We start from the raw sequence: 23,439 nt of genomic DNA on the forward strand, positions 1-23,439 counted from the left end.
CCCCCCCATTTTCTTGCCTCTAGTGAAGCTTGTCATTCCAGGAAATTTCAAACAACGCATTCATCATGCCTCGCTCAGGTGACTGGGTGGGTTAGCAAACATTTTGCACAGAGTGAATCCTTGTATTATTTTACTGTTCTTGATGACTCATATTACTACTATGGTGGATTGGTAGTAGCCATAGCTATTTGCTCTGGTTGTCAGTTGGCTTCAAATATGGGGAAGCATTTTTGGAAAGTTCTCAAACAGAGATACTTTGCTAGTCATGCATGCGATTAACAGCCAGTTTCAGCAAGAAGTATGTTAGTAGTCTGATTTGTTTTTGTGAATTGATTAATTCGTATGGTTCGTTTTAATGAACTGATTCTAGGGGTGAACAAATAATCTAAATAAAACTGGAATTACGAATACGGCTTAGTGATTATGATATTGAAAAAGGCTGCGATTTTAATTAAATATATGCACTGGGTGTTTCACAGAGTAAAACCCAGGAGCATTGTGGATCCTTTTCACTGTGGCACAAGTCCCCTGTAAAGAATCACTGTGCCCAAGTAAAATATTATTGGTACATTTTTGTATGTCAATGAAAATTATTATGTATACTGACCTGAGAATGACTTTTTCTTATAACATTTCAACAATCAATCATGTGTTTTTTTCAGCTGTTCAGAGCTAATGATCTCAGATTTTCTAAACGGTCAAACAGGTTTGCAAAAAGGACTGAAATTGTTGGACATTCAGTTTGTTTAATTAATTTCAATAAAATAAAAATAGTAATGTAGTATTTTAAGTGCTTAATTCTTTATTTTACAATGAAAGAACTGTTTTATGTTTTTATTTAGTAGTAGTTATCGTCATTTTATTTTACAATACAAAAAAATTTGTGTGTAAAGAAGTGTAAAAAATAAGAATTTAGGGTTTTCTGAGAGTGATGTGAATGATTCAACTTAATCATAAAAAACCCCCCCAAACAATTGGGTTAAATCACAATTATTGTAAATTGACCCTTTTTGTTTTACTTTCATCAGAATTGATCACAAAGTGACCAGTGCCTCACATGGCTACAAACTGCAGGAAGCCCAGGCCATCCTGAAGGAAGTGAAGACCATTAAAGATGCCATCAGCTCTGGGGAGAAGGAGAAACAGGAGCTCATGCAGGTAAAAATTCGATCGCTTTGAACCTTAATTCAGTTTTCAGTAAATTCTATGAGCAATGACACCCTGAATGAAGCGTTCAAACATCGCCTAGCTCACAAAAGGTCAAAAAGTTACACCTTGACAATGTTCTGGCAACAGAGTCCTTCATTCTTTCAACATTCAGACATTGTGGAGAAATGTCTGTCTCAGTTCCAGGTGTACATATAAGCGTAGACAGGCCAGTGATACTCTATAATGGTAAGTACACACTAGAGAAGTAGGCAAACAATCTATCCAAATAAAAAGCGCAGTGAAGTGCTCTACTCGCTGCATAATTATAGCCAATTTGATTGTCATAATACGATAATTTGTTTAAGCAGATAGGAGTGGTCGGGTAAGGTGGGGCTTTTCGCTGAAGACAACAATCACAAACACATACTTTTACCAACATTATTTGTCTTTTACTCCAAAAATTTGACATAATACAGTTGTGTACTCAAACTTTAAGACATAGTGCTTTTGTTGTTGATATGTTGGGGGGTAATATTACTATTTTTTACTGTATTTTTAATCCGATAAATACACTTGTTGAGCATTCGAAACATTAAAAAAAATCTTACTGACCAAAACTTTTTGCACGTAATGTACATACTGTACACATGTACTACCATACTGTCTTTATCTGTAAACTTTCTTGAAAAATCATGAATTTTGATAAAAAATGTATCCTTGAGAAGTATAAGAGGATAGTATGCAACTCGATCCAAAATGTACACCACACTATGTGTTTCAGTATTGAAACTGATAAAAACATGAGCGAGTTTATTTGGTTATAATAATAATTCATATAATTTGACAGTGGATGAATGTGAGGATCAGTTTGTTTGATCCGAGTGTTTGCACTAGCATCGTGGAGTGTATAGTTTCCTTGTTTGCATAATGTTTTGTTAACCTACTGCTCTTGAATGTAGGCCTAAAGAAAATATTTGGTTATGTACTCTTTGCATCCTTACCGTAATGTACAAATCAGGTTGTACTGGAGGCTTAAATTTCGTCAAGTTTGCTTGTGTGTTGTTTATGTAATTGGACTCATTACTTGTAGTAACTCATGTTGTTCCAACCCCGTAAGACCTCAGTTCATCTTCAGAGCATAGTTTAAGATATTTTAGTTTTAGTCCGAGAGCTCTCAGTCCCTCCATTGAAACTTTGTGTAAGGTCTACTGTCCATGTCCAGAAAGGTAAGAAAAACATACTCTTCCTGGTCTGTTGTGAGCCCGTTCACAACACTGCAGTAACGCTGATTACATATGACACTGCTGACGTGTTATCTTTGTTATTGGGCGCACTCACAAGAGACCCGGAAGAGAAGACGATGCTGAATAAAGTCGTAATTTTTGGAACAAATTGTATTTTCGATGCTGTAACAAATTCTAACTGACCCTCTGATGTCACATGGACTACTTTGATGATGTTTTTCTTACCTTTCTGGACATGGACAGTATACCATACACACAGTTTCAGTGGAGAGACAGAAAGCTCTCAGACTAAATCTAAAATTTACAGAGGAACAGAGGTCTTACGGGTTTGGAATGACATGAGAGTCATTAATGATATAATTTGAATTTTTCGGTGAACTAACCCTTTAATTCAATGAAGCCAGCGAAGACAAAGTTTTTTTGCCTCCTTTGGGCCTCCCGGTTTGAGGCCCCATCAAAATTAAATTTAACAGAGTCCCTGGTTTTTTATATATATAATTGTGAACACATCCAGAAGTTTGGGGTCAGGTTTGTAATGTATTTGAAAAAAGTTTCATTTGCTCGCCAATACTACATTTCTTTGAAAAAAAAAAGGTAAAACAGTAATATTATGAAATATTATTAGTAGACCCTTTTCAGAAGACTGTTCAACGGTCGTCAGCTTTGTAAATCTTCAAAAGTTAGTTTTATACTTTTATAGTTTGATTTGTTAAAAACATCTATGTACATTTATAACACTATACTTTGTAATTTGTTACAAAGGTTATATAATACAAAAAAACGAGTTAAAGGTATAATTTATACGATTTTTGCAGTAAAATATGCAAAAACCACTAGGCTAGGGTCACATATTTTGTCCAGCTAATTACTAACAATAGCTGTAGTGTTTCCAACTACTTGTAAATCATGATAAAATTCCCATTCTAAACCGTGACAAGGGGCAGTGCAGTCGCCTGTCAATGACGTTAGTTACCCTTTGTTACCGCATTTACTGATATAGAAACCACATGACAACAGTGTCGTGGACAAATGTGGAAGTAGCTTCGTGACAAACTTTAACTAGAAAGAGATGCCGATCTCGCTTGTGTTTTACTCGATAGGTGAGTTGTTTTGATTCGTATCTTTACAGAAAATGTATGCTATTATTACAATTAACAAGATTAGTATTATGGGGTGCCAAACGCGGGGCATCAAGTCTCTAGACCCGTGCAAGGACGCGTCTGATCCATAGTCTGATCGCGTCTTTGCATTGACTTTGTATGTAATCTACTCGTGCAAATTGTTGAACTCACGTTAAATCCATGATTTATCTTTCCGTCTGATTGATGACCGTCAGTGGATGGGTAAAAGACAACAAATCCCATCATTCCACGCTCCTCCATAGCGTCATCAAACCACGCGATTGTTATTGTTTTGGTAGTGCGCCCTCTCGTGGCAGGTCCTACAACCTGTACCTTTAATACTATTGCGATGTTTTCTAATGCAGCATCTACGGAAGGTCAGTAAATTTGACATGGTTCTCTCTTCTGACTGCCGTTATAGGTCTCTCTCAATTTTTTTTCCTTTTTTTTGAAAGTTGTGAAAACACTATCGTGGAGATTTTCTTTTGCTGTTATAGCTTTTATATTAAATTAAATTAGATTGTTTGATTGCAAAGCTGAATTTTCAGTAGTTATGCATTAGTCATTCATTAGTCATTTGATGCTCATTTCTTATCAGTGTTGAAACAATGCTGCTTAATATTTTTGTAGAAACCTATAAAATTATTAAATTATAATTTTTTTGTGGCAATAAAAGTATTAATAATAATTTTAAAAAAATCTAACTTTCTGACCCCAAAATTCTGAATGGTATGGTATGTTTGACAGATGGAGTATTCCCAAATGTCACTGTAGTGTTTAAGCTTTCAGAGAGCAGCTTTTCTGTTCTCAGTGAGCCTAAGCTGACCTCATTTTTCATTGGGTATTTTGCCTTCTTGGTTTTCCTTTTGTTTGTCGTCTTTTATTTATTTATTTGTTTATTTCCAACTTTTTCCTCACACTGTTCCACGAGCATATGGAGAGGCAGGCGGTGCTAAATAATGCATGCCCCCCGCTGCAGCTGGCAGACTTCTTCAATCATGCGTGTGCTTGCCTGTTACATGCGCACTCCTAGCTTTGTGTTGCTTTCTTGCAAATCAACTCTCGTACCTGTAGTCTCACTGCCTCTCGTTGCTCATCACTTAATAATCACACAGGTAACTTCAGTTCTAACACAGAAGTGTCAGATGACTGAATTATGCTTAAGCCCCTGTCAGCTGTTGTCATCTCAGAAATGTTTTGAATGTGCTGTCTGCAAACAATATCTATGAGTGTACAGAAAATAGAGGTCAAAGATTTTCGGACCTCACCTAAGGGTGAACTGACCTCACTTAAAGGTTGAACAAAAAGGGCAATATCTGACATCTGATTATGGTATTTCTTTTAGAAACTGGCTGTGCTGAAGGATGGTTTCCAGTTAGATTATGGCTCTCAGTCTGACCTGTGGGCCAGCAGTCCGTCCTTGGCCAACTCAAACCTCTCTCTGCCTCGCCTCTACTCAGACGCCGAGTCTCAAACAGATGTACCTGCTGAGGTGAGAGACAGCCTCCAGTGCTGGGTTTTAAATGGATGTAAATGATGAATGACTGTGGTGTCTTTTAGTGGTTTCAAAAAGTGCAAGTCATTTGTTGGGTAAAATGTCTTTTATATAATTTCTTTTAACTTTTTTAAAAACTTTTATTTTTTATTTTTTAGTTTGCATCAAACTCAAATAAACTGGCGGAGAAGGTACGACTGAGTCTGAAATATGAGGAGGCAAAAAGAAGGTATGTGATTTTCTTCTGAATTTCCTCCTAAATTATTAGTATTTAACTTGTGGTCAATCTAGTTTTTCAATCAGTGATGCCAGTATTTGCAGAACAGAAGGACCGATGGTCGATATAATGTGTGTGTGTTTGTGTGTGCGTGTGTGTGTGTGTGTGTGTGGTGGGGGGGGGTATTTATATGACCAAGAGGTTTGTAATCTGAGATCCAAAATGTAATTTAAACCTGGAAATAATCTGGACATAAGAAAATATATATGAATAAAACATTTGAGTTTTGCACAATATTTGAGTTTCTTATCAAATAAGCAAGAGGGCAACATTCCAAATTCTAAGTAAGTTTCTCATGCTCACCAAGGCTGCATTTGTTTAATCAGAAATAAAGCATAAACAGTAAAATAGTGAAAAGTTACTTGTAATATCTGTTTTGTATATTAATATATTCTGAAATGTAGTTTATTGCTAGCAGAATTTCCAACAGCCATTACTTAAGCCTTCAGTGTTACTTGATCCTTCAGAAATCATTCTAATATGCTGATTTGGTGCTCAAGAAACTTGAACTTTTACTTCATCATTATATAAAAAAAAACACAATTATGATGGTTTCCACAAAAATTCTAAGCAGCCAAAACTGGTTTCGGCATTCATTGGTAATAATGACAAACAAAAATGTAGCAGTATTCAGAAGATTTTAATTTATATTATATACAGTGCTGTTTTACTGTATATGAAATAAGGCACAATGTATTAATTTTGCTGCCATCAGGATTGCAAATATTGAGGTCCAGATTGCCAAGCTGGATAGCGAGGCATGGCCAGGCCTTCTGGACCCTGAGAGAGATCGTCTGATCCTCATCAACGAGAAGGAAGAGCTGCTAAAGGAACTGCAGTATGTGACGCCGTGTAAGCGCGCACCCAGCGAGGCAGAGAAGATCGAGTCTGAAAAGAAACGACTCGAGAAGGACCTGCAAGCTGCACGGGACAACCAGAGCAAAGCACTGACCGAGAGGTAAAATGGATAACCGGGCCAGCAGAGTTCAATGTATTTGGTTCTGGTAGTAGCTATTAGTTTTTTGTTCAGTCATGCGATGGAACCATATACTGTATTTTTCGGACTATAAGTCGCACCTGAGTATAAGTCGCATCAGTCCAAAAATACGTCATGACGAGGAAAAAAACATATATAAGTCGCACTGGACTATAACTCGCATTTATTTATAACTAAGAGTTCACATTTCCGTCTCTAGCGCCCTCTCGCGATTGGAGACAGTAATGTTTTCTATTGGTTCATTTCTCTCGGTTCATTTCAAATTAATTTTGATAAATAAGTCGCACCTGACTATAAGTCGCAGGACCAGCCAAACTATGAAAAAAAGTGTGACTTATAGTCCGGAAAATACGGTAATCAGAATGGGATGTTCTTACAGGTCTTTATAATTTTCCTAAGATCTTAGAATAAATGGAAAAAAAGAAAATGTATTTCTTTAAAGTATCAAAGTTTAAGCTATAAATAAATAAACAAACGGACAAAAAAGCATTGATTCAGCCATTGCAAATAATTGTAAAAATCATGGGGGATTCTTGTAAATTTATTAGCTAGAAATTGTGTGAACGAGGATCGCCCGTGGCAGAATTTGATGCTACATTCTTTTGGTTTTGATCTTTTGATCTTTAACCACTAGGCTAAACCATCCACCGAATATGCTACAGAAATTATCTAAAGGTAATATACTAAAGGTCTGCCCTAAAGTGTTTTCCCTTTCCTTGACAGCACGTTTACCCGAAGCTTAGATATCTGTTTCTAATTATTGTGGAAACACAACAGGGCTCTCATCTGTGATGCTACAGCTGTGCTCTCAGTAAAATCTAATAAATAATAATTAATCAAGCCCAACTTTGAAAGCCTCTTTCAGAACTTAAAATTTTTTCACGAAAAGCTTAGTGTGCAGAGACCACACTCGCAAAGATATTTTGCATTATGCAAAACAAGCAGCACAGCAGTCACTGTGTCCCTCATTTACTTTACTGCAGGCCCCATCCATTATAACTGCACTATTTGGTTTTGTAAATCTACAGCTAAAATGGCAGAAGTTGAATGTCATGTATGCAAATGATTCATAATCGTCTACTAGTTTACCGCTTGTGGTTTACAGCGAGTTTTGTACTCTTAGAAGAGGCACCTGTGTTTTGAGATCAGGTCGCCTAGGTAAGAGAACCAATTAGGATCTTTTTTTTTTTTTTTTTTTGCATGACTCACTATCTTTCATTCTCTCTCTTTCTGTTGGTGTTTTTCCTCACTTGTTCTCTCTCAGTTATTTGAACAGGGTCCTTGTTCTCTACTCTAGATACTGTATCCTCGTTTAGCTTGGCGTTCAGCACTCTTCCTGTAACCTGAGCGGCACAAACGCTGGATCTAGGTTGAACACAATGGGTGCCTTCTTCAGCGCTGTCGTTTAATAACAAACCAACATCATTTTATTAGACCCTAGGAAGACTGTAGAAGCATTGTATTATAATATTCAGTTATTTAATACATATTATTTAATATAAAAAAAGACATGTTGATGGTCAAAAGAGCTCTCTTCAATATTGTCATACCATAGTTTTCAAATCATTGTCCATGTGAAAACTGTTAACTGCCTGAAAACGTAGTGGCCACTTCTTTTTAAAAACATACTTGGTCTGTTCCAGTTCCTAATCCCAGTAATGAGCCGTTGTCACAAAGATCTATCTGTTGGTTTGTTCAGGTTAAAGCTGCACTATAGAAGAAGCAAACTAGTGAAGGAGCTGGAGGAGATGGTGAGGTTGGCGTCTTCCCTTGATACCCAGCTGAAAAGGTATTCTCCAACTCTGACATTTAAACAAAATATTCAATACAAGTGACACTCATAATATTGACTACATCTTTAATTTTTCTGTCTTTTGGCTAATCGTGATGTGCCAATGTTAATTATTCAATGCGGTAAACTGGCAAATACATTCATATTAATGTCACTATCGTCAATAAACAATAAACAGCTGTAATTAAAACGTAATATAAATGATTTTTTCTGTACTGTTGTCTAAATAAAAATGCAACATAAAAAAAGTAAAATAATTTTTTTTTAAAGGCTCAAGCCAAATTGGACATTATAGTTTTATAATGATGTAATATTTATAATATTATAGAATAATTAAATTAACTCATTTTAAACCTACTTTTGTTTATCTTTGAAACAAAAATATATTTTTATTATTGTAACATATTTTTAATATTCTTACTTCTCGACCAGATACAAAAAAAAGAAAAGAAAGAAAACAGGACAAAATCCATTAAATGTTCATGCGACCAAAATGTTCAGGCTTCAAAGACAAAAACAATTTACTTGTAAATGTATGTAATTTATTGTGCAAGTTTGAATATCAGCACAAAAGGGAAGCATTATGTCTTAAGAACGTTTCATCACTATGTATGATGTAATGACTTTGCAATAAGAATGCTCAAACTTGTCTAAAGAATCAGAGTTCTGAAGTTTTAAGACGATGCAATCGAATGCACTTGGTAACTTAGTAACAATAGCTTTGCATTTAATTTTTATTTTGACTAATGCCTAATTCGTTTTTAGCATCTCGTTAGGGCACATCAAAGGCATGTTGCATAGAGGAACAGTCCCTTGTGTGTCTAATGAGCCTACCATGCCTTAATTAGCATGTTTGCTTAAAAGCAGAATGCATTTGATGTTAGAACTTGAAATAGGGTTGAATGAGACTATATGAGGGGAGAAAGAAGCATGAACCGGAGCTGCTTTCTGAATAAATTCCCTGTTCTCCTTCTGTCCTCTCCCGCTGTCTCTTTCCATTGACGTCAAAATTCCAGTCTGTCAGCCAGCACGCTGTCATGTTCCTCAGGCAGCAGCCGTGGATCGTTGACTTCCAGCCGAGGATCCCTGGCCACCTCCAGCATGGGCTCCACTTCCTCTCTCAGCTTCACAGACATCTACCTGGAGCAGCCCGAACTGGGTGACCCTGACTTCCAGAACAAACTGGACTCTATATTACAGGAGGGAAGCACCTCTGGCTACAGGCCCTCCAGCTCCATCACCACCATCCATGAGAACGAGGTCTCGTCCTCCTCCAGGCAAGTCGGCAGTGGGCCGGGGGTGGGCCAGAGAACCCAAGTACTGCGGCTGTCAGAGACACCTCGCTCCATGAACTCCCTGTCCCCACGTTCCTCGCTGTCTTCCCTTTCTCCTCCTTGCTCACCCCTTGTTACCGATGCTTGCTTCATGTCGGGAGAGGCCTTCTCTGGTCCTGCCTCACAGTTGGATCTAGATCTGCAAACCAGGCTGATGGAACTACGGTTAGAAGAGGACCACCAACAGGGTGCAGTAGAGTCTTTGAAAGGTACATGGCTCTTTCCATGAGCAAAACTGCTTTATAGGTGAACTCATTAGGCATTTACATGGACATTTGTATTACTGATAGATGCCATGGTTAAGGTTATTGTTTATAGGTAAGTTAACTAAAGGATTAATCGACTGATCAATAAATAATCTACAGATAAATCATAAAAATAATTAGCTAAACTGAATAAACTTGGGAAAAAAACAATAGATTAACGTGAATATTGCATTATGTTTTTGAATGGAGCACTAAAAGATTAATAACATAAGTTACTGCTGTTATTTATTGGTAAACTAACTAGACGATTATTTGACTAAGAAAAGTAAATGCATGTCAATAAATGTGTTACTTTTTTTGAAAATGGTATAAAAAAAACAAAAAAACAAATGAAACCAAAATGAATAAAAAGAGTACATTTCCAGAAAGATATTTTCTTGCCTATTCCATGGTAACTTTATTGGTCATTCACAATCCAGAATTCCATCTGAAACTAGAGAAACCCTCTGGATGTCTAGTACGATAGGGTAGATTTACAGCTCGCTTCCAACTAGCCCAGCAGGTGAACTCAATCGAGATCAGGAACCTAACACCCATCCAGAGTGACGTGGTGTCACATTTGTACTCACCCCTTTTCTGTGCCTGCAGATGCTGTTACGCAAACAAGGATGTCAGGGCCGGGATCTAAGAAGGCAGGAGTAACGTCAGCAGTGTCTGACGAATCAGTAGCAGGTGATAGCGGGGTATACGAGCCCTCAGAGAAAAGGTAGGCTTCTAGAGTTTTGTTATCAGCTCGTTTTATCACAGACCCTGATTCGGATAGTAAAATGGTGCTGTTCATTCCTACAGGTCGGGGCTTCCTGTTGAGCAACAGCTGGGTTATGATGACGGGAGCTCAGCAAGCAGTGCTCAGATCAAACTCGGCATGAAGTATGAAGCGAAAGACAAGAGGTTCTCCGTGTTCGTAATGCATCTCTCCAACTATAGTGCACTCTCCCTGCCAGCCAACCAGAACATGTGAGGAGTGCGCTCTCTCAGCCAGCTTCATTTAAAGTTGATGGAGACATTAATTTTAATCAGCAGGATGTAATTTTGATGAAGCGTCTCTGCTAGGGAAATGGGCTGGCTTTTACAAATGGAATTAACCCATTCAGTTGTTGGCAAATATAAAATGTAATATAAAATGGAGAAATCGATTCACAGATGCTTTGTGATTCTTCGTTCATCTTCGGAACACAAATTAAGATATTTTTGATGAATTAAGAGAGCTCTCTGACCCTTCCATAGACAGCAAGGATCCTAACACAATCAAGGCTCAGATACATCGTAAGGACATCGTCAGAACAATCCATGTGACCATATCAGTGGTTCAACCATTATTTTGCAAAGCTACGAGAATACTTTTTGGGTGCAAAGAAAACAAAAATAACAACTTTATTCAACAGTTAATCTCCTCCGCATCACCCTTGGTGCCATTTTGGAGAGTATCACATACATAAACAATGTATGCCAATCAGTGTATGCAGATATGTTGTTTACGTTTAGATCAAAGTGTAAATATTGTATCTGCTGATACAGAATAGCATACGTTGTTTACGTATGTGAGACTCTCCAAAATGGAGCTATAGCGTGATGCAGAGGAGACGAATTGTTGAATAAATTTGATATTTGTGTTTTCTTTGTGCACAATAAGTATTATTGTAGCTTTCATGAAATTACGGTTGAACCACTGATGTCAAATAGATTATTTTGACGATGTCCTTACTATATTTCTGAGCCTTGATCGTGTTAGGATTCTAGCAGTCTGTGGGAGGGTCAGAGAGCTCTTGGAATTCATCCAAAACATCTTCATTTTTGTTCCGAAGATGAGCAAGTCTTACAGGTTTGGAACGATGTTAGGATGAGTAATTAATGAACGAATTTTCATTTTTGGGGGAACTATCCCTTTGATGATTCCGGTGTACAGACCTGACAGACATTTTATTATGGCTTTTATGGGTTATATTTACAATTTTGCAACTATAATACCTCTGTACTTTTGCTGAAAAATGGAGATGTCTTGAGAATTATTTTGAAATTGAATCTCAACATTTCATTTAATCATTTGATTCCTAAGCCCAAGGTTGTTTTTTTTCCCCTTACCCATTTTTTGTAGTTAAAGGGTTACTCCTCAACACAATTTTGTCATTAATCACCCCCATGTCGTTCCAAACCCGTAAAAGCTTTGTTCATCTTCGGAACACAAATAAAGATATTTTGGATGAAAACCGGGAGGCTTGTGACTGCCTAGTAAGTTACACTGTCAATGTCCAGAAAAGTATGAAAGACATCTTCAGATTAGTCCATCTGCTATCAGTGGTTCAACTGTAACGTTATGAAGCGACAAGAATACTTTTTGTATGCGAAGAAAAACTAAATTAACAACTTTATTCAACAATTCGCTGTTTTCATTCTAATCAAAGTCTAAATGTATGCAGGAAACGTATCCTTGTGGCGCGGCTGACACAGAAGAGTGTGTTCTGTCTGCGTTCTGCGAATATTCTCCAAAACTGATGCAGAAAGACACAGAGGAGATAAATAGTTGAATAAAGTCATCATTTTTGTTTTCTTCGCGTACAAAAAGTATTCTCGTCGCTTCATAACGTTAAAGTTAAACCACTGATGGCAGATGGACTATTCTGATGATGCTTTTCATAATTTTCTGGACCTTGACAGTGTAATTTACTCGGCAGTCTGGTCAGTCTCAAGTAGGGTTGAGAACCGAGAACCGGTTCTTATTCAGAACAGATTCGGTGTTCTGACGATTCAACGTTTCCCGTAAAGTATGTCCCAACCCAGAACTCTTCCTCTTTAATTACTGAGCAAATTGTTTCCAATGACGTGTACGCACTGTACGCACACTTGTGCCTTTGATAACTGTGCACTTAGTTTTGTCTGACTATACATGTATCAACAGCGGGCATCTCCTGCCTTCACTAAATTACATTAAATTTGTCCCATATTGTCATTAATATACATACTGACTTCAACTTGGGCCACTAAATAAATAGACTGTTATTGTTATTTAAGTATGAGGGATAGATTATTTAGTGTACAGGTAATTTCAAGAGTGATAAACAAAGTGATAGAAAATATTTATTTTCATGCATTTTAAATGTTTAAAAATGTGGAAACCACTTATTGCATCACACCATCTCCTGACTGCATTATTATTTGTAAAATAGGAGCTTTATGGAGTGTGTGTATACATTGGTTATAAGTATAACAGTTTATATTTCATTAATTTAGAGAAATTAATAAGTGTCTTAGCCCCTCAGGCACTATTTGGCCAACCAGCTTATTCCTGCTTGAAAAGCTAAATGTTATTGATAGTGTAAAAAATATCAGCTTTGAAGCACATGCTGATTGATGGACTAGCATTAATCAACATTACTTACTACATTCCAGAAACACTACATTCAATGAAGATAAAATAGAAAAAATATAATGATAGTTCGTTAAAATTTTTATACTTTAAATATATGTTGAATTTTGACATTGCCAACCTTTAAATTAATTTGACAGTAAATAATAAACAGTGTTGAGCATTGAGTAGTTGAGTATTGTGCATTTTTCCTTACCGCTATTTTTTTAAATAGTTGTTTAATAGTTGTTAATTAGTCACAAGCCTCCTGGTTTACATCCAAAATATTTTGAACTGTGTTCCGAAGATGAACGAAGTTTTTTACGGGTTTGGAACGACTTTTGGAGTAAGTGATTAATGACAAAACTTTCATTTTGCGGTGGAGTATCCCTTTAAAACGCTCCTGGTTGAGAACCACTGATTTATGACTAGCCTGATCCACGACTTGCCCTATGCCCATCTCTCATACAAAAGCCAACTCTGATTGGAGTTTCTGTTGAATTTGCTCTATTGCAGATATGTCCGTGTGGTGGTACTGCCGTGCTCAGAGCCCGTTCGTTGCCTGTTCCGCACCCACGGGGCTCAGTCGCAGGATACCTTAGAGTTTAAGGAAGCGTTTAGCCTGCAGATGTCTTCCACTGCTCTCAGACAGAAGACTCTACGCATTGATGTCTGTAGCACCAGTAAAGCTGGTCGAGAGGATTGTCTAGTGAGTGATGATGCCTAAAAACAGTCATATAATGGTATGTGAATATAGGCCTGGGTTATTCAGTTCTCGTCTTTTTTCTCTTGAAAGGCTGGTGCTCAGATTAGTTTGGCTGATGAAGAGTATTCGGAGGAGTGGTGCACCAAGTGGTACAACCTCCTCAACTGCACATACGTGCCAGAAATGGATGGAAAGCACAAGGAAAGAGAGGTCTCTGTTCAGCAGGAGCTGGTAAAAAGAACACACGTGCACACACACACACACACAAACAATCCTCAACTTATTTTACCTCGTCACAGCCAAATGCCTTTTTAATATTTCTTGGAATCAGTTTTGCCAAACTGCTAAGCTTATTGAGGAACAAGGAGCCTTCATTATTTTTATAATTGTTTCTTTCATCATTCAGATGAAGAAATGGATTCTTTCTTGCTCAAATGGTCCTTTCTGGTCTCTAAAACTGTTGATGATCAAATGACATAGAATTAGTTGCTCCGCTTTTTATCAGCTGCTTCGAATTTACAAACAGCCTGTTCCGTTAAGATGGATTAAGGAAATGTATTTGCATTTTACTGTCACTTTCCACGAATAAGGTACAAAATAAGGCCTGAGGCTAACACCATTCGTGTGTTACTTTCTCAAAATTAAAATTTTGTTTAATTTGAATTGTTGGATACAATGGAAAAAGGTCAATACCTCCGAGTTGGGACTGACCGAACTCACCATTTTAACATATATTTGAATACATTGCATTCTAATGCTTTTAAAACAAAAAAAATGGGACATAAATTTGTACCCTATTAGAGTGCTCTTTAAAAAAGTCAGTCTTATCAGATGCAGTTTTTCCAAAAGAACTTACAGTTCTAGTAAAAATGTCAGAAATGCCAAAATATAGTGTTTTTTTGTTTAGTTTTGTTTTAAATAAATGATCCTCATCTCTTTATTTGTTTGTAGGCTCCCAGCACCTCAGAGGGCACTGTTGCACGCCTTGAGAACGCTCCTCTGGAGGACTGGTATGTTACCGGCCACAACTTGTATAATAAGCTTTTTATCCTATTTAGCACAGCTGTCAACTTAACAGTATGTCACGGTGACTCTGGGTTTCATATCACATCCAGTACCCTACCCAGCATCCATACCAACAATCAACAAGCTCTTAGGATCTCCTATTCCATCTCTTACTTTTCAAAACTCTTTTTATCCTATTAATTGACCTCCTTTCTGCTGTCTCCTGGGAATTCATCACAGCGTGATGGCTCCCTTTTCCTGATGTTTGATCTGCTCTGCCAAAATTACATTAGTAACGTAAACAGGATGAACAACTAATCCAAGTGCAGTGCGTGAGCATTACTGAGCAGCATTCTTCTCTCATGCCATGTTCTGGACTCTTTTGAGGTTGCTTCTCGGTAAATTAGCTCACTGTGTCACAAGCTGATTGGCTATCGGGCAGTCTCATGATTATAACCAAAACTGCAGTATAAGACCTGATTGTTTCAGATGATGATTCAAAAACAACCACCTGTCATAGAACTTAAAAACAAAAACAGGAATGTGGCATGGCTGCATTTTTCAAGAGCATTTCCACCCTTACTCACACTTGCTTCTGAAAGGTTGCAGACTAGATAGGTAAAAGTGTTGGTCTTTTAGGAACATTACGGTTTGAATCAACCATGTCGATGCAATAACTTTCGGTTTAATTTGGAGCACTGTGACTTTCAGTACCGATTTTCTCAATAATGTCAAACATATATTAATTCATGTTTCTGTATTAATTAATTCAATTTTGAGCCACAATAACCCTGGTGTCAAATGGTATATGTTATATAATAGCCCCGCAGAGGCTTTGGAGGGTGACGTGTTTGTGGACGAAGAAGGTAGTGATGGTGAGGAGAACGAGGAGTTCTACCCCGATGACTGCCAATGGGAGCAGGAGGAAGAGCCAGTTAAACCTGGACCAACAGCAGTCGCAACGGAAAAGGTGACATTGATGATTCATTTACATAAAACTGTGTCATTGATTCATGCAAGTTTTGTGTTCCTTTTCAGTGAAAACATCCTCACTTTGTCTTAATAGGTGAATAAACAGACAAGTGTGGACGGTCTCCCGCAGTCTGCTTCGGTCGTTCGGCCCAAGGAGCGCCGGCGACATGATGTCCATCAGCAAAACCCTTTTATGCGAGGAAACACCATCATCCGGTCCAAGACATTTTCCCCCGGACCTCAGAGCCAGTATATCTGCAGGGTAAGAACACACATACACGCACAAAAATATATGTACGTACTGATAGTGGTATTTTTTATCAATTCCCACAATCATCACATCATCAGATCAACCGCAGCGACAGTGACAGCTCCACCCTGTCTAAGAAATCTCCCTTCGTCCGGAACGCCTCAGAGAGACGCAGTGTTCGAATGAAGAAGGTAACATAAAAAAAAATTGACATTGACATCTACTCATTTGGGAAACAAATTGTACTATTTAAAATTTGCAATGAATTGCCATGCAAATATAAACCTTGTTTGTTCAGTTTGGTGTCTGATAGTCCTTTAATAGCTCAAAAAATGCTTTACATTCAGATTGATCCTTAATGGCCTCTGCTAATCTTGTAAACCCATTCTAAAGAAAACTGCAACTCTGCAACTCGAAAAAAAATATTTGGGGGCTCAAAACTTGGGAGTGTCTGGGACCCCAAGCATAAAACCTGTGTAGTTAATCTCAACTCCCAAGTCAGGGTTAGAATCAAATACCACCCAGGGATCCACTGAATTCTTCTTAGGAAACTGAATGCATTTCACCAACCCTAAAGCCAAACATTTTTCTTAGAAAGGGGAGTTAAAGCTTTATAGCAGAAGTTTAATATTTAATGCCTACATTTCTGTAGTGACCTAAGGTCAATGTTAATGAAGCACAGTCTCAGCGTGAGGAAATGGGTTTGCTGAGCACCTTTACAGGCCCTTAAATAGTCTAGAAAGGTCAGGTTTGCTCTCACTGTGCCTTAGGAGACACATTACTTTGAGTCTACGAAAGAAACTAAGATGTTGAAAGTTTGCATTGATTTGCTTAATGAGGACAGTACAGAGCGCTTCAGTGATTTATAGTACAGGCTTTAAAGTCTCCTTAGTTATTTAAAAATGAAAATCACAAGTCCCAGTCTACAATGGTAGGGTTAACGGTGTTAATCAAATGGCTGTTGTTGCAAAGCATTTTAAGATTTGTGATGAACGATACTGAAGAGTTTTAATCAGTGTTACTCTCAAAAAGTAATTAATTACTATTACTAATTACATAAACAATATTGTATTTAAATTACTTCACTAATTACTCTGTCTGAAAAGTAACTTAATTATTCAAATCGCTAATTAGGGTACATCTTAAAATCCCTATAAACCTTAATGGAAATTAAAATCTTTATTCTTTCAATTTGAGTCGAACATAGAATAGTTTAGCCTTTTAGTTTTAAAACAACTGTAGTACTTAAACATTTTTATAGAAAATATATACTGTATTGGTTAACAAATAGAAATACCCTGGATAACAAAAAAGCTTAAGAAAAGTTAAACAATACATTTCAGTTTGGCAAGATCCTGAAAAGCCCAACTAGTAAAATCCATACAGGTTTATGTAAAAATAACACATTAACTAATGTAGGTAAGAATAAATTACATAAAGGATCTTCTCATCTGAATAAAGCTGTGTCAGATCAAGCTGTTCTTCTGAGGTAGATTCCTCATAGCAGGACTTCTTTCAAAAGCTGAAAAATAGACGAATCTTGATTTATTTATATTATTTTTTAAATAATTTTTTTGTATCTAGATGAGGGTGTTTGCGCGCAGGTGACTGCATATAATGAGCTCAGATACGGGAAAGACTGTACCTCGCTTTAGTTTCATATGGATTACATAATCAGATAATATTCCTTTTCGATTTGAATTTGTTCATGTAGTAGACACTAGCTTTCTATAGACATATTTCTCATATCTCTGTGTCAAATATTCGCTGAGTTTGTGACGTGTAGAAAGTTGCACACGGAGACCTAGACGGCAGAAAGTGCACCCTGTTTTTTTTTGGTTTATTTTACAAAAGCACAATGTTTTGTTGTTATTCTCATTGTACACAAATAAAAGTAGGCTCTTTTTAGATTCGATTGATTTGAGTCTTATCTGATTATTTAAGGTTTCTCTGTGAATCAGGAAAAACTGAATGTGAACTTGCTGGTGCGTAGAGGGTTAAAGACGCTGCATTCAATTTTATCTTTAGACGGTAAATTTAGATTTCAAATTTAATATTTATTTTAGAACTGTTGAAATTATTTACTGTATGTAACGCAAGTACTTTATAAGTAACTAATTAAATTACCTAAAAATTAGCATCAATCCCTTACTTTACTTTTTCAGTGGATAAGTAATTTAATTTCAGTAACGCTTTACTTAGTAATGCGTTACACTAAACACTGTTTTTTATTTATATGTGCCAACATAACAATACCAATACAGTGGTCAGTGAATCTCTGGGAATGCCTTAAGATCAAAATCTAACCTAACCTGGAAATGAACAGAAAGTTAAAAGATTTTAAAGAAGAATTTTCATCATTGGTCACAGACGTTTGACTCCCCATATACAATACTGCAATAAATAGCACAAGACACATACATGACCCAAAAGAATCACTGATCGAGTTTTCTCCCTCACACAGCCACAGATGCAGGTCAAAGGTCTTGACGGGCTCCTGCGCACCTCTCTGGATCTGGAGCTGGACCTGCAGGTCACTCGGACACGGCACAGCCGACTAAACGAGGAACTGCGTGTGCTGCGGGAGCTAAAGGAGCAGTTAGAGAGTGCCCGGCAGCAGGGCCAGCATGTCCTTCCCACATGGGTACAGGAGGATGAGCGCTTTCGTCTCCTGCTCAAACATACAGAGAGACAGGTGAGTGCCACTAGATTTCCAGAACTAAATCCACAAATGGCCTGTCCTGTCACATCTGATTTTGTGTTGCCACTCTCGCTGTAGACCCATGAAGAGCAGCTACAGGAACAGAGGGTAGAGAAGATGATGCGAGCGGCAGCCAAGGATGTGCACAAGATTCGTGGACAGAGCCTCAAGGAGGTTCCTGGGGTCCAGTCCTTCAGGTGGGGATCTGTTGCTACCCATCCAAACCACTGTTTTTGAACTGATCCTAAGCATAGATTATTGGAGGAAGAAATAGCTCTGTTCCAAAATCTGAGCTGCAGTGATGTCTAATGGGACATCTTAAACTGATTTGGACTGGAGTATTCCATATATTTAGAAGATAGGCTAAAGACGGGATACTATAATGGACCCCGTCACAGATTGTGAGGATGTGTTTCCACTGTTATTTAAAAAATAATAATAATACTAAAGTACTGTTGTATTACCTTGGCATTGAATTACAGAACACTAGTTAAAGCTGCTGCATGGGTGTTTCTAATAAAATGGCCAAGGAAGAGATTGCAAATTTGACATATCTTTCACTTTTAATCACCAGAATCAGTCCGTTGATATTTGATTTTTTGGAAAATCACAGAAACAATATTGTGCTTTTTTTTTTTTTTGTGAATGTAAATGCAAAAACTAGATTTGTTGTGGTTTCCGTTCACCACCATATGATGACTTTGACTTCCAAGGACCCCAAAAGGGCACGACATGCACAAATATTGGGCTAAAATAATACATTTTAAAAGACACTTCTTACAATTATTTGTGGTTAGGCAGCTCACCAGGGTTTGGAACAGAGCTAATATTAAGTAATAAGCTTTTTTTTTTTTAAATCCGACATCAGTTTTCAAGCTGTACTTACTGTCTGCTGTAATCTCTCATAGAGAGAAGATGGCCTTCTTCACCAGGGCAAAGATAAACATTCCTGACCTACCAGCTGATGACGTGTAGAAGATATCCATCTAAACTGCTGTTTCCCTGGAGACAAAACTGACATCTGGCAGTATTATGAAGAATGAAGAATGGTGTGACAGGAGAATGTATGTTGGGCAGGAAAAATGTAATTTTAAAACACTGGGTTTTAACTCTCAGAACTGAAAATGTATAGATCCGTTTTTTTTTTTTTAGCTAGATTTATTTTTTAATTTCACCATGTTCTGTTACTAATAAGAGTATGTCCGTAGCTGTACTTGGTATTTTACTGGTCATTCAGAAACACCAGTTCGTCTCTGAAACGACGAATTCTGCTAATTGGGCAGAACTGCTTACTGTAACTCTTGAAGATGTGAATACAGATACTTAAGGTACTACTTATGTTCATAGCACAAGGGTTCAGGACAAAAATAAATGGGCATAAATCCTACTATTCCAGTCACGTCCCTCTAAAACAAGCACATCTGTCCACATTAATGTTCAGCCGTTGTTGTTGTTGTTGTTTTCTTTTTTTAAATGTGTAAACGGTTACAGATGTTAGCAAGCATGAATCTAAAGCATGAGTTTATTAGACCGGTTAGTAGACTAAGTTGATTGCTAACAGTTCTCCATGTTCGTTTTGTTAATTGCACATGCAAACAAGACACATGCTAGTGCAAATATTCGTAAAATGATGTAGAAACTGCACTTAGTTCCACAAACTCTCAGGTAGAATATCAGATAGTTCATGCACTTTAATAGAAAAAAGGCATCAATATAGAAAATTAAGCAAAAAAAGCACATTGTGAACACTAAGATCGTACTATCCCATATACTAGCTCTTGTTCTATCTTTGGAAAACTTTAAGCGTCTTTTTAGGTTAATTAATTTTCCATTCTAGTTCCTACAGTGGCACGTTCTAATAGCGTTTCATTTCTACTGGTTTGGATGTCTTCTAATTTAAAACCACCACGTCTGCAGGTTTGCTCTAGAGTACAAACTTGTCTTTGGATGTGACTAATAAGCTACTGAACACAAACGGTAGCATCATTTCATTCACATCAAAGCCAGTATCTTAACAAAACTTAATGGAATTGCTACCTACCAGTACTAGAAGAGTCTTTGGTATGTTGAATCTAAAAAAATCTGAGCATATTTCACTCCATAAACAAAAGAAAAATAGGAAATTATATTTTGCATAAGATTTGCATTAAATTAATCAAATGAATTGAAATGTACGATTATTTTGATGAAAATCAAGCATGTTTCGTCTAAATTCGTAATACTCTAATGTGAAGGAAAAACTCATTTCCGTTTGGCAGTGTCATATGCATTACTGTAATGAGAATAATTTTTTTTCTCTCATTACTATCACATCTACATAATTTTTTTATGATGTAAAATTAAGTACTATCATAATGTATAGCTAATTTGTTCTTTGTTGTTTTATACAATAAAGAGAAAAATGCCTTTCAGTAGACTATTACCTGAAAATAATCCAATCAAATCAAAATCCCAAATCCTTAATGGCCATAAATTATTATTATTATTATTATTATTTACATGTTTTCTAATTTTTCATCTTTTAATTTTGGAGAAAAATATGACTTGGATCGTTTTTGTGAGATTGAACCATTTTGTGAAGAACAGTGTTGAAATTTCGAACCGTATTAATTGCTGCGGCAAGAATACGTCAACACATCTAAGGCACTGAAAGCTGTGAAGGCACGCAGTTTATAATTCCCAGCTCTCCCTGTAAACACTTAATAATGTATCGCACGCCACTGCAGAGATCCGTTTGTGTAACATTTGGAGACTCTTCATAAGGAGGGAGTCACTGGTGATTTGCATTATGTAAATGAGTGCTCCATTTATGCTAAACTAATATTGATTTCCACTAAACTCTTCATCTACATGCAAAATGTTCTTGAAAATAAGTATCTTCATGACGATGAATGTTTCTACCATGTCATTAAAGCCCCTTTTGAACAATAGCTTAGCATCACAGTCTGAATGTAGCACTTTAAAAAAAGCTCCAGTTGATGCAACACTTTATTTGATACTGATTTACATGGTACATAATGTTGGCCTAATTTAACCAGTTATGAATGGTATAGCCTGCCCAATTTCATGAATTTTGCTCCCATTTAAATGTTACATGAAATCTCCAGTTGATCTGCACCTTGTTAGGCTGTGGTGTAGTTAATGCTCTTGACATCTTTGTTTTACATCCTCTCAGTTCCCCTGCTGGTATGCCTTCCCATGTACAGTCACGTTCTTAATGAGATCCTCCTGTGCTACATTATGTCTTTGTTTCTCAAGGTAATATTGAATGTACTGTCCTTGGTTCAACCTCAGATCAACTACTATGTCATAGGAATTGTAGTAGCAATATTTCTACTCTCATTATAATGCATAAATGTACCCGTATGGACTAAGCAGGCGATGATATGCTCCAAAATTATACCACAAATTTGAAACTTGTGTCAAGTCTGGTACGGATGGTCCAGAAGCCCTCCTTCATCTGCAGTGCAAATATGCATATGGCCTAGTCTTTTGCTCCACCTATTGGCAAACAGAATTGAACTTGTACTAGCACTCTTGTTATGAAACCCTAATTTCTCCTCCATTGTGATTTTGCCTAAAATTGGATTAGGAGATGGAGATTGCATAATCATTTTGATGGTGCCGCATTATAAACGACATCGAAGACCCAACCGAAATGCTTTCCCAAAGCTTTTAGCCAAATATCTAATTCAAATAGACGCATCATATAGCTTCCACTTTAGAGCTATTGTACTCTGTTGTTTAACTTAGCTTATGAGAGTGCAAACATTTCTTTCACTTTTATTTTTCTTCTTTAATGTATTATTTCTGCAGATTAGACCCAGTTAAGACAGTAGACTGCCAAACATAGAGTACATCCCAGCTTAGTTTGTTAAGCTGCTGCGTGATGCACATTTTTCTCAGATTGGCATTTTTAATTAAGGTACTCTTTTGTTGTTATTTTTACCAGAACTTTTCAGATTTACAGCTTTTTACGAAATTACAGATATTTGAATGCGAGAGAAACAATGGGTCCCCTTTAAATTTGTACCCTTTACCTGGAAACACTAAAGTTGATCTCATTCTGAGAGTACTCGAACAATGTCTAATGTTTTCACTGGTCGTACAGTATCTACCGTTCACAGTATGTGTTGAAGAGAGTTGTCTTGATTGATTAGGTGCTCTTCAACTATCAATTTTAAGGTTCATGAGGACATAATATTTGGCTTTTTTATTTTTTATTTGGACGCTTGGTCCAGTCATGCATAAATCATGTAATACTTGCTCAAAATAATCACAAAGAAACAAAAAATGCTGTCAGTATCTGATGCTGTTAGTCATGAATGATTCATTTGTTTATTGTTCACAGTAGGACTTTTCTTTAGAAAGCTCCAGTTAAAAAAAAAATCTTGTATTAATGATGGAAAAAGAACCTGATCTGATCACAGAGATGGTTTGAGAAGTACAGCTTGTATTTATTGCACTTTTGTGATTTGGGTGTGCTGTCTTTCTTTTTTCTTGTGAGACTTCTGAAAGCTGTGAATTGTATCATCGACACTGTACTGTCAACCAGAATTGTAAATATATCACCAGCACAATAGTATGTTTTGTAGTTTCACAACAAATATAAAAAATCCTTTCTTCTAATCTGTATAATGTTTTTTTTGTGTGTTTGTATGTGTACTCTCACATTCCTAATAATAGATTTACCTGTACAGAAATGTTTGAAGCCAAGATATTCTTCTCATTCCAACTATCAAATGCAGTTACACTGATTATATATATATATATATATATATATATAT

The 23,439-nt window shown here is 36.8% G+C and overlaps 1 protein-coding gene across 2 annotated transcripts in view; it reads left to right on the forward strand.

Moving 5' to 3' along the window:
* wwc1 (WW and C2 domain containing 1) overlaps positions 1-23,281 on the forward strand; it is a 38,690-nt gene extending 15,409 nt beyond the window's left edge. The window contains exons 6-22 of one of the 2 annotated variants that reach the window (XM_052587753.1): positions 1,029-1,158; positions 4,860-5,006; positions 5,168-5,238; positions 6,002-6,244; positions 7,983-8,072; positions 9,092-9,618; positions 10,264-10,381; positions 10,465-10,632; positions 13,535-13,727; positions 13,815-13,955; positions 14,676-14,734; positions 15,552-15,699; positions 15,796-15,963; positions 16,050-16,142; positions 18,416-18,646; positions 18,731-18,849; positions 19,561-23,281. In XM_052587753.1, coding sequence (XP_052443713.1) covers positions 1,029-1,158; positions 4,860-5,006; positions 5,168-5,238; positions 6,002-6,244; positions 7,983-8,072; positions 9,092-9,618; positions 10,264-10,381; positions 10,465-10,632; positions 13,535-13,727; positions 13,815-13,955; positions 14,676-14,734; positions 15,552-15,699; positions 15,796-15,963; positions 16,050-16,142; positions 18,416-18,646; positions 18,731-18,849; positions 19,561-19,627 — 2,713 coding nt within the window. In that variant the 3' untranslated portion in view covers positions 19,628-23,281. The remainder of the gene's footprint in view (positions 1-1,028; positions 1,159-4,859; positions 5,007-5,167; positions 5,239-6,001; positions 6,245-7,982; positions 8,073-9,091; positions 9,619-10,263; positions 10,382-10,464; positions 10,633-13,534; positions 13,728-13,814; positions 13,956-14,675; positions 14,735-15,551; positions 15,700-15,795; positions 15,964-16,049; positions 16,143-18,415; positions 18,647-18,730; positions 18,850-19,560) is intronic. The other variant, XM_052587754.1, reaches the window with a different exon arrangement.
* The last annotated feature ends 158 nt before the right edge of the window (positions 23,282-23,439 follow it).

Source organism: Carassius gibelio, chromosome B21 (assembly GCF_023724105.1).
Source record: "Carassius gibelio isolate Cgi1373 ecotype wild population from Czech Republic chromosome B21, carGib1.2-hapl.c, whole genome shotgun sequence".
NCBI classification, from domain to species: domain Eukaryota; kingdom Metazoa; phylum Chordata; class Actinopteri; order Cypriniformes; family Cyprinidae; genus Carassius; species Carassius gibelio.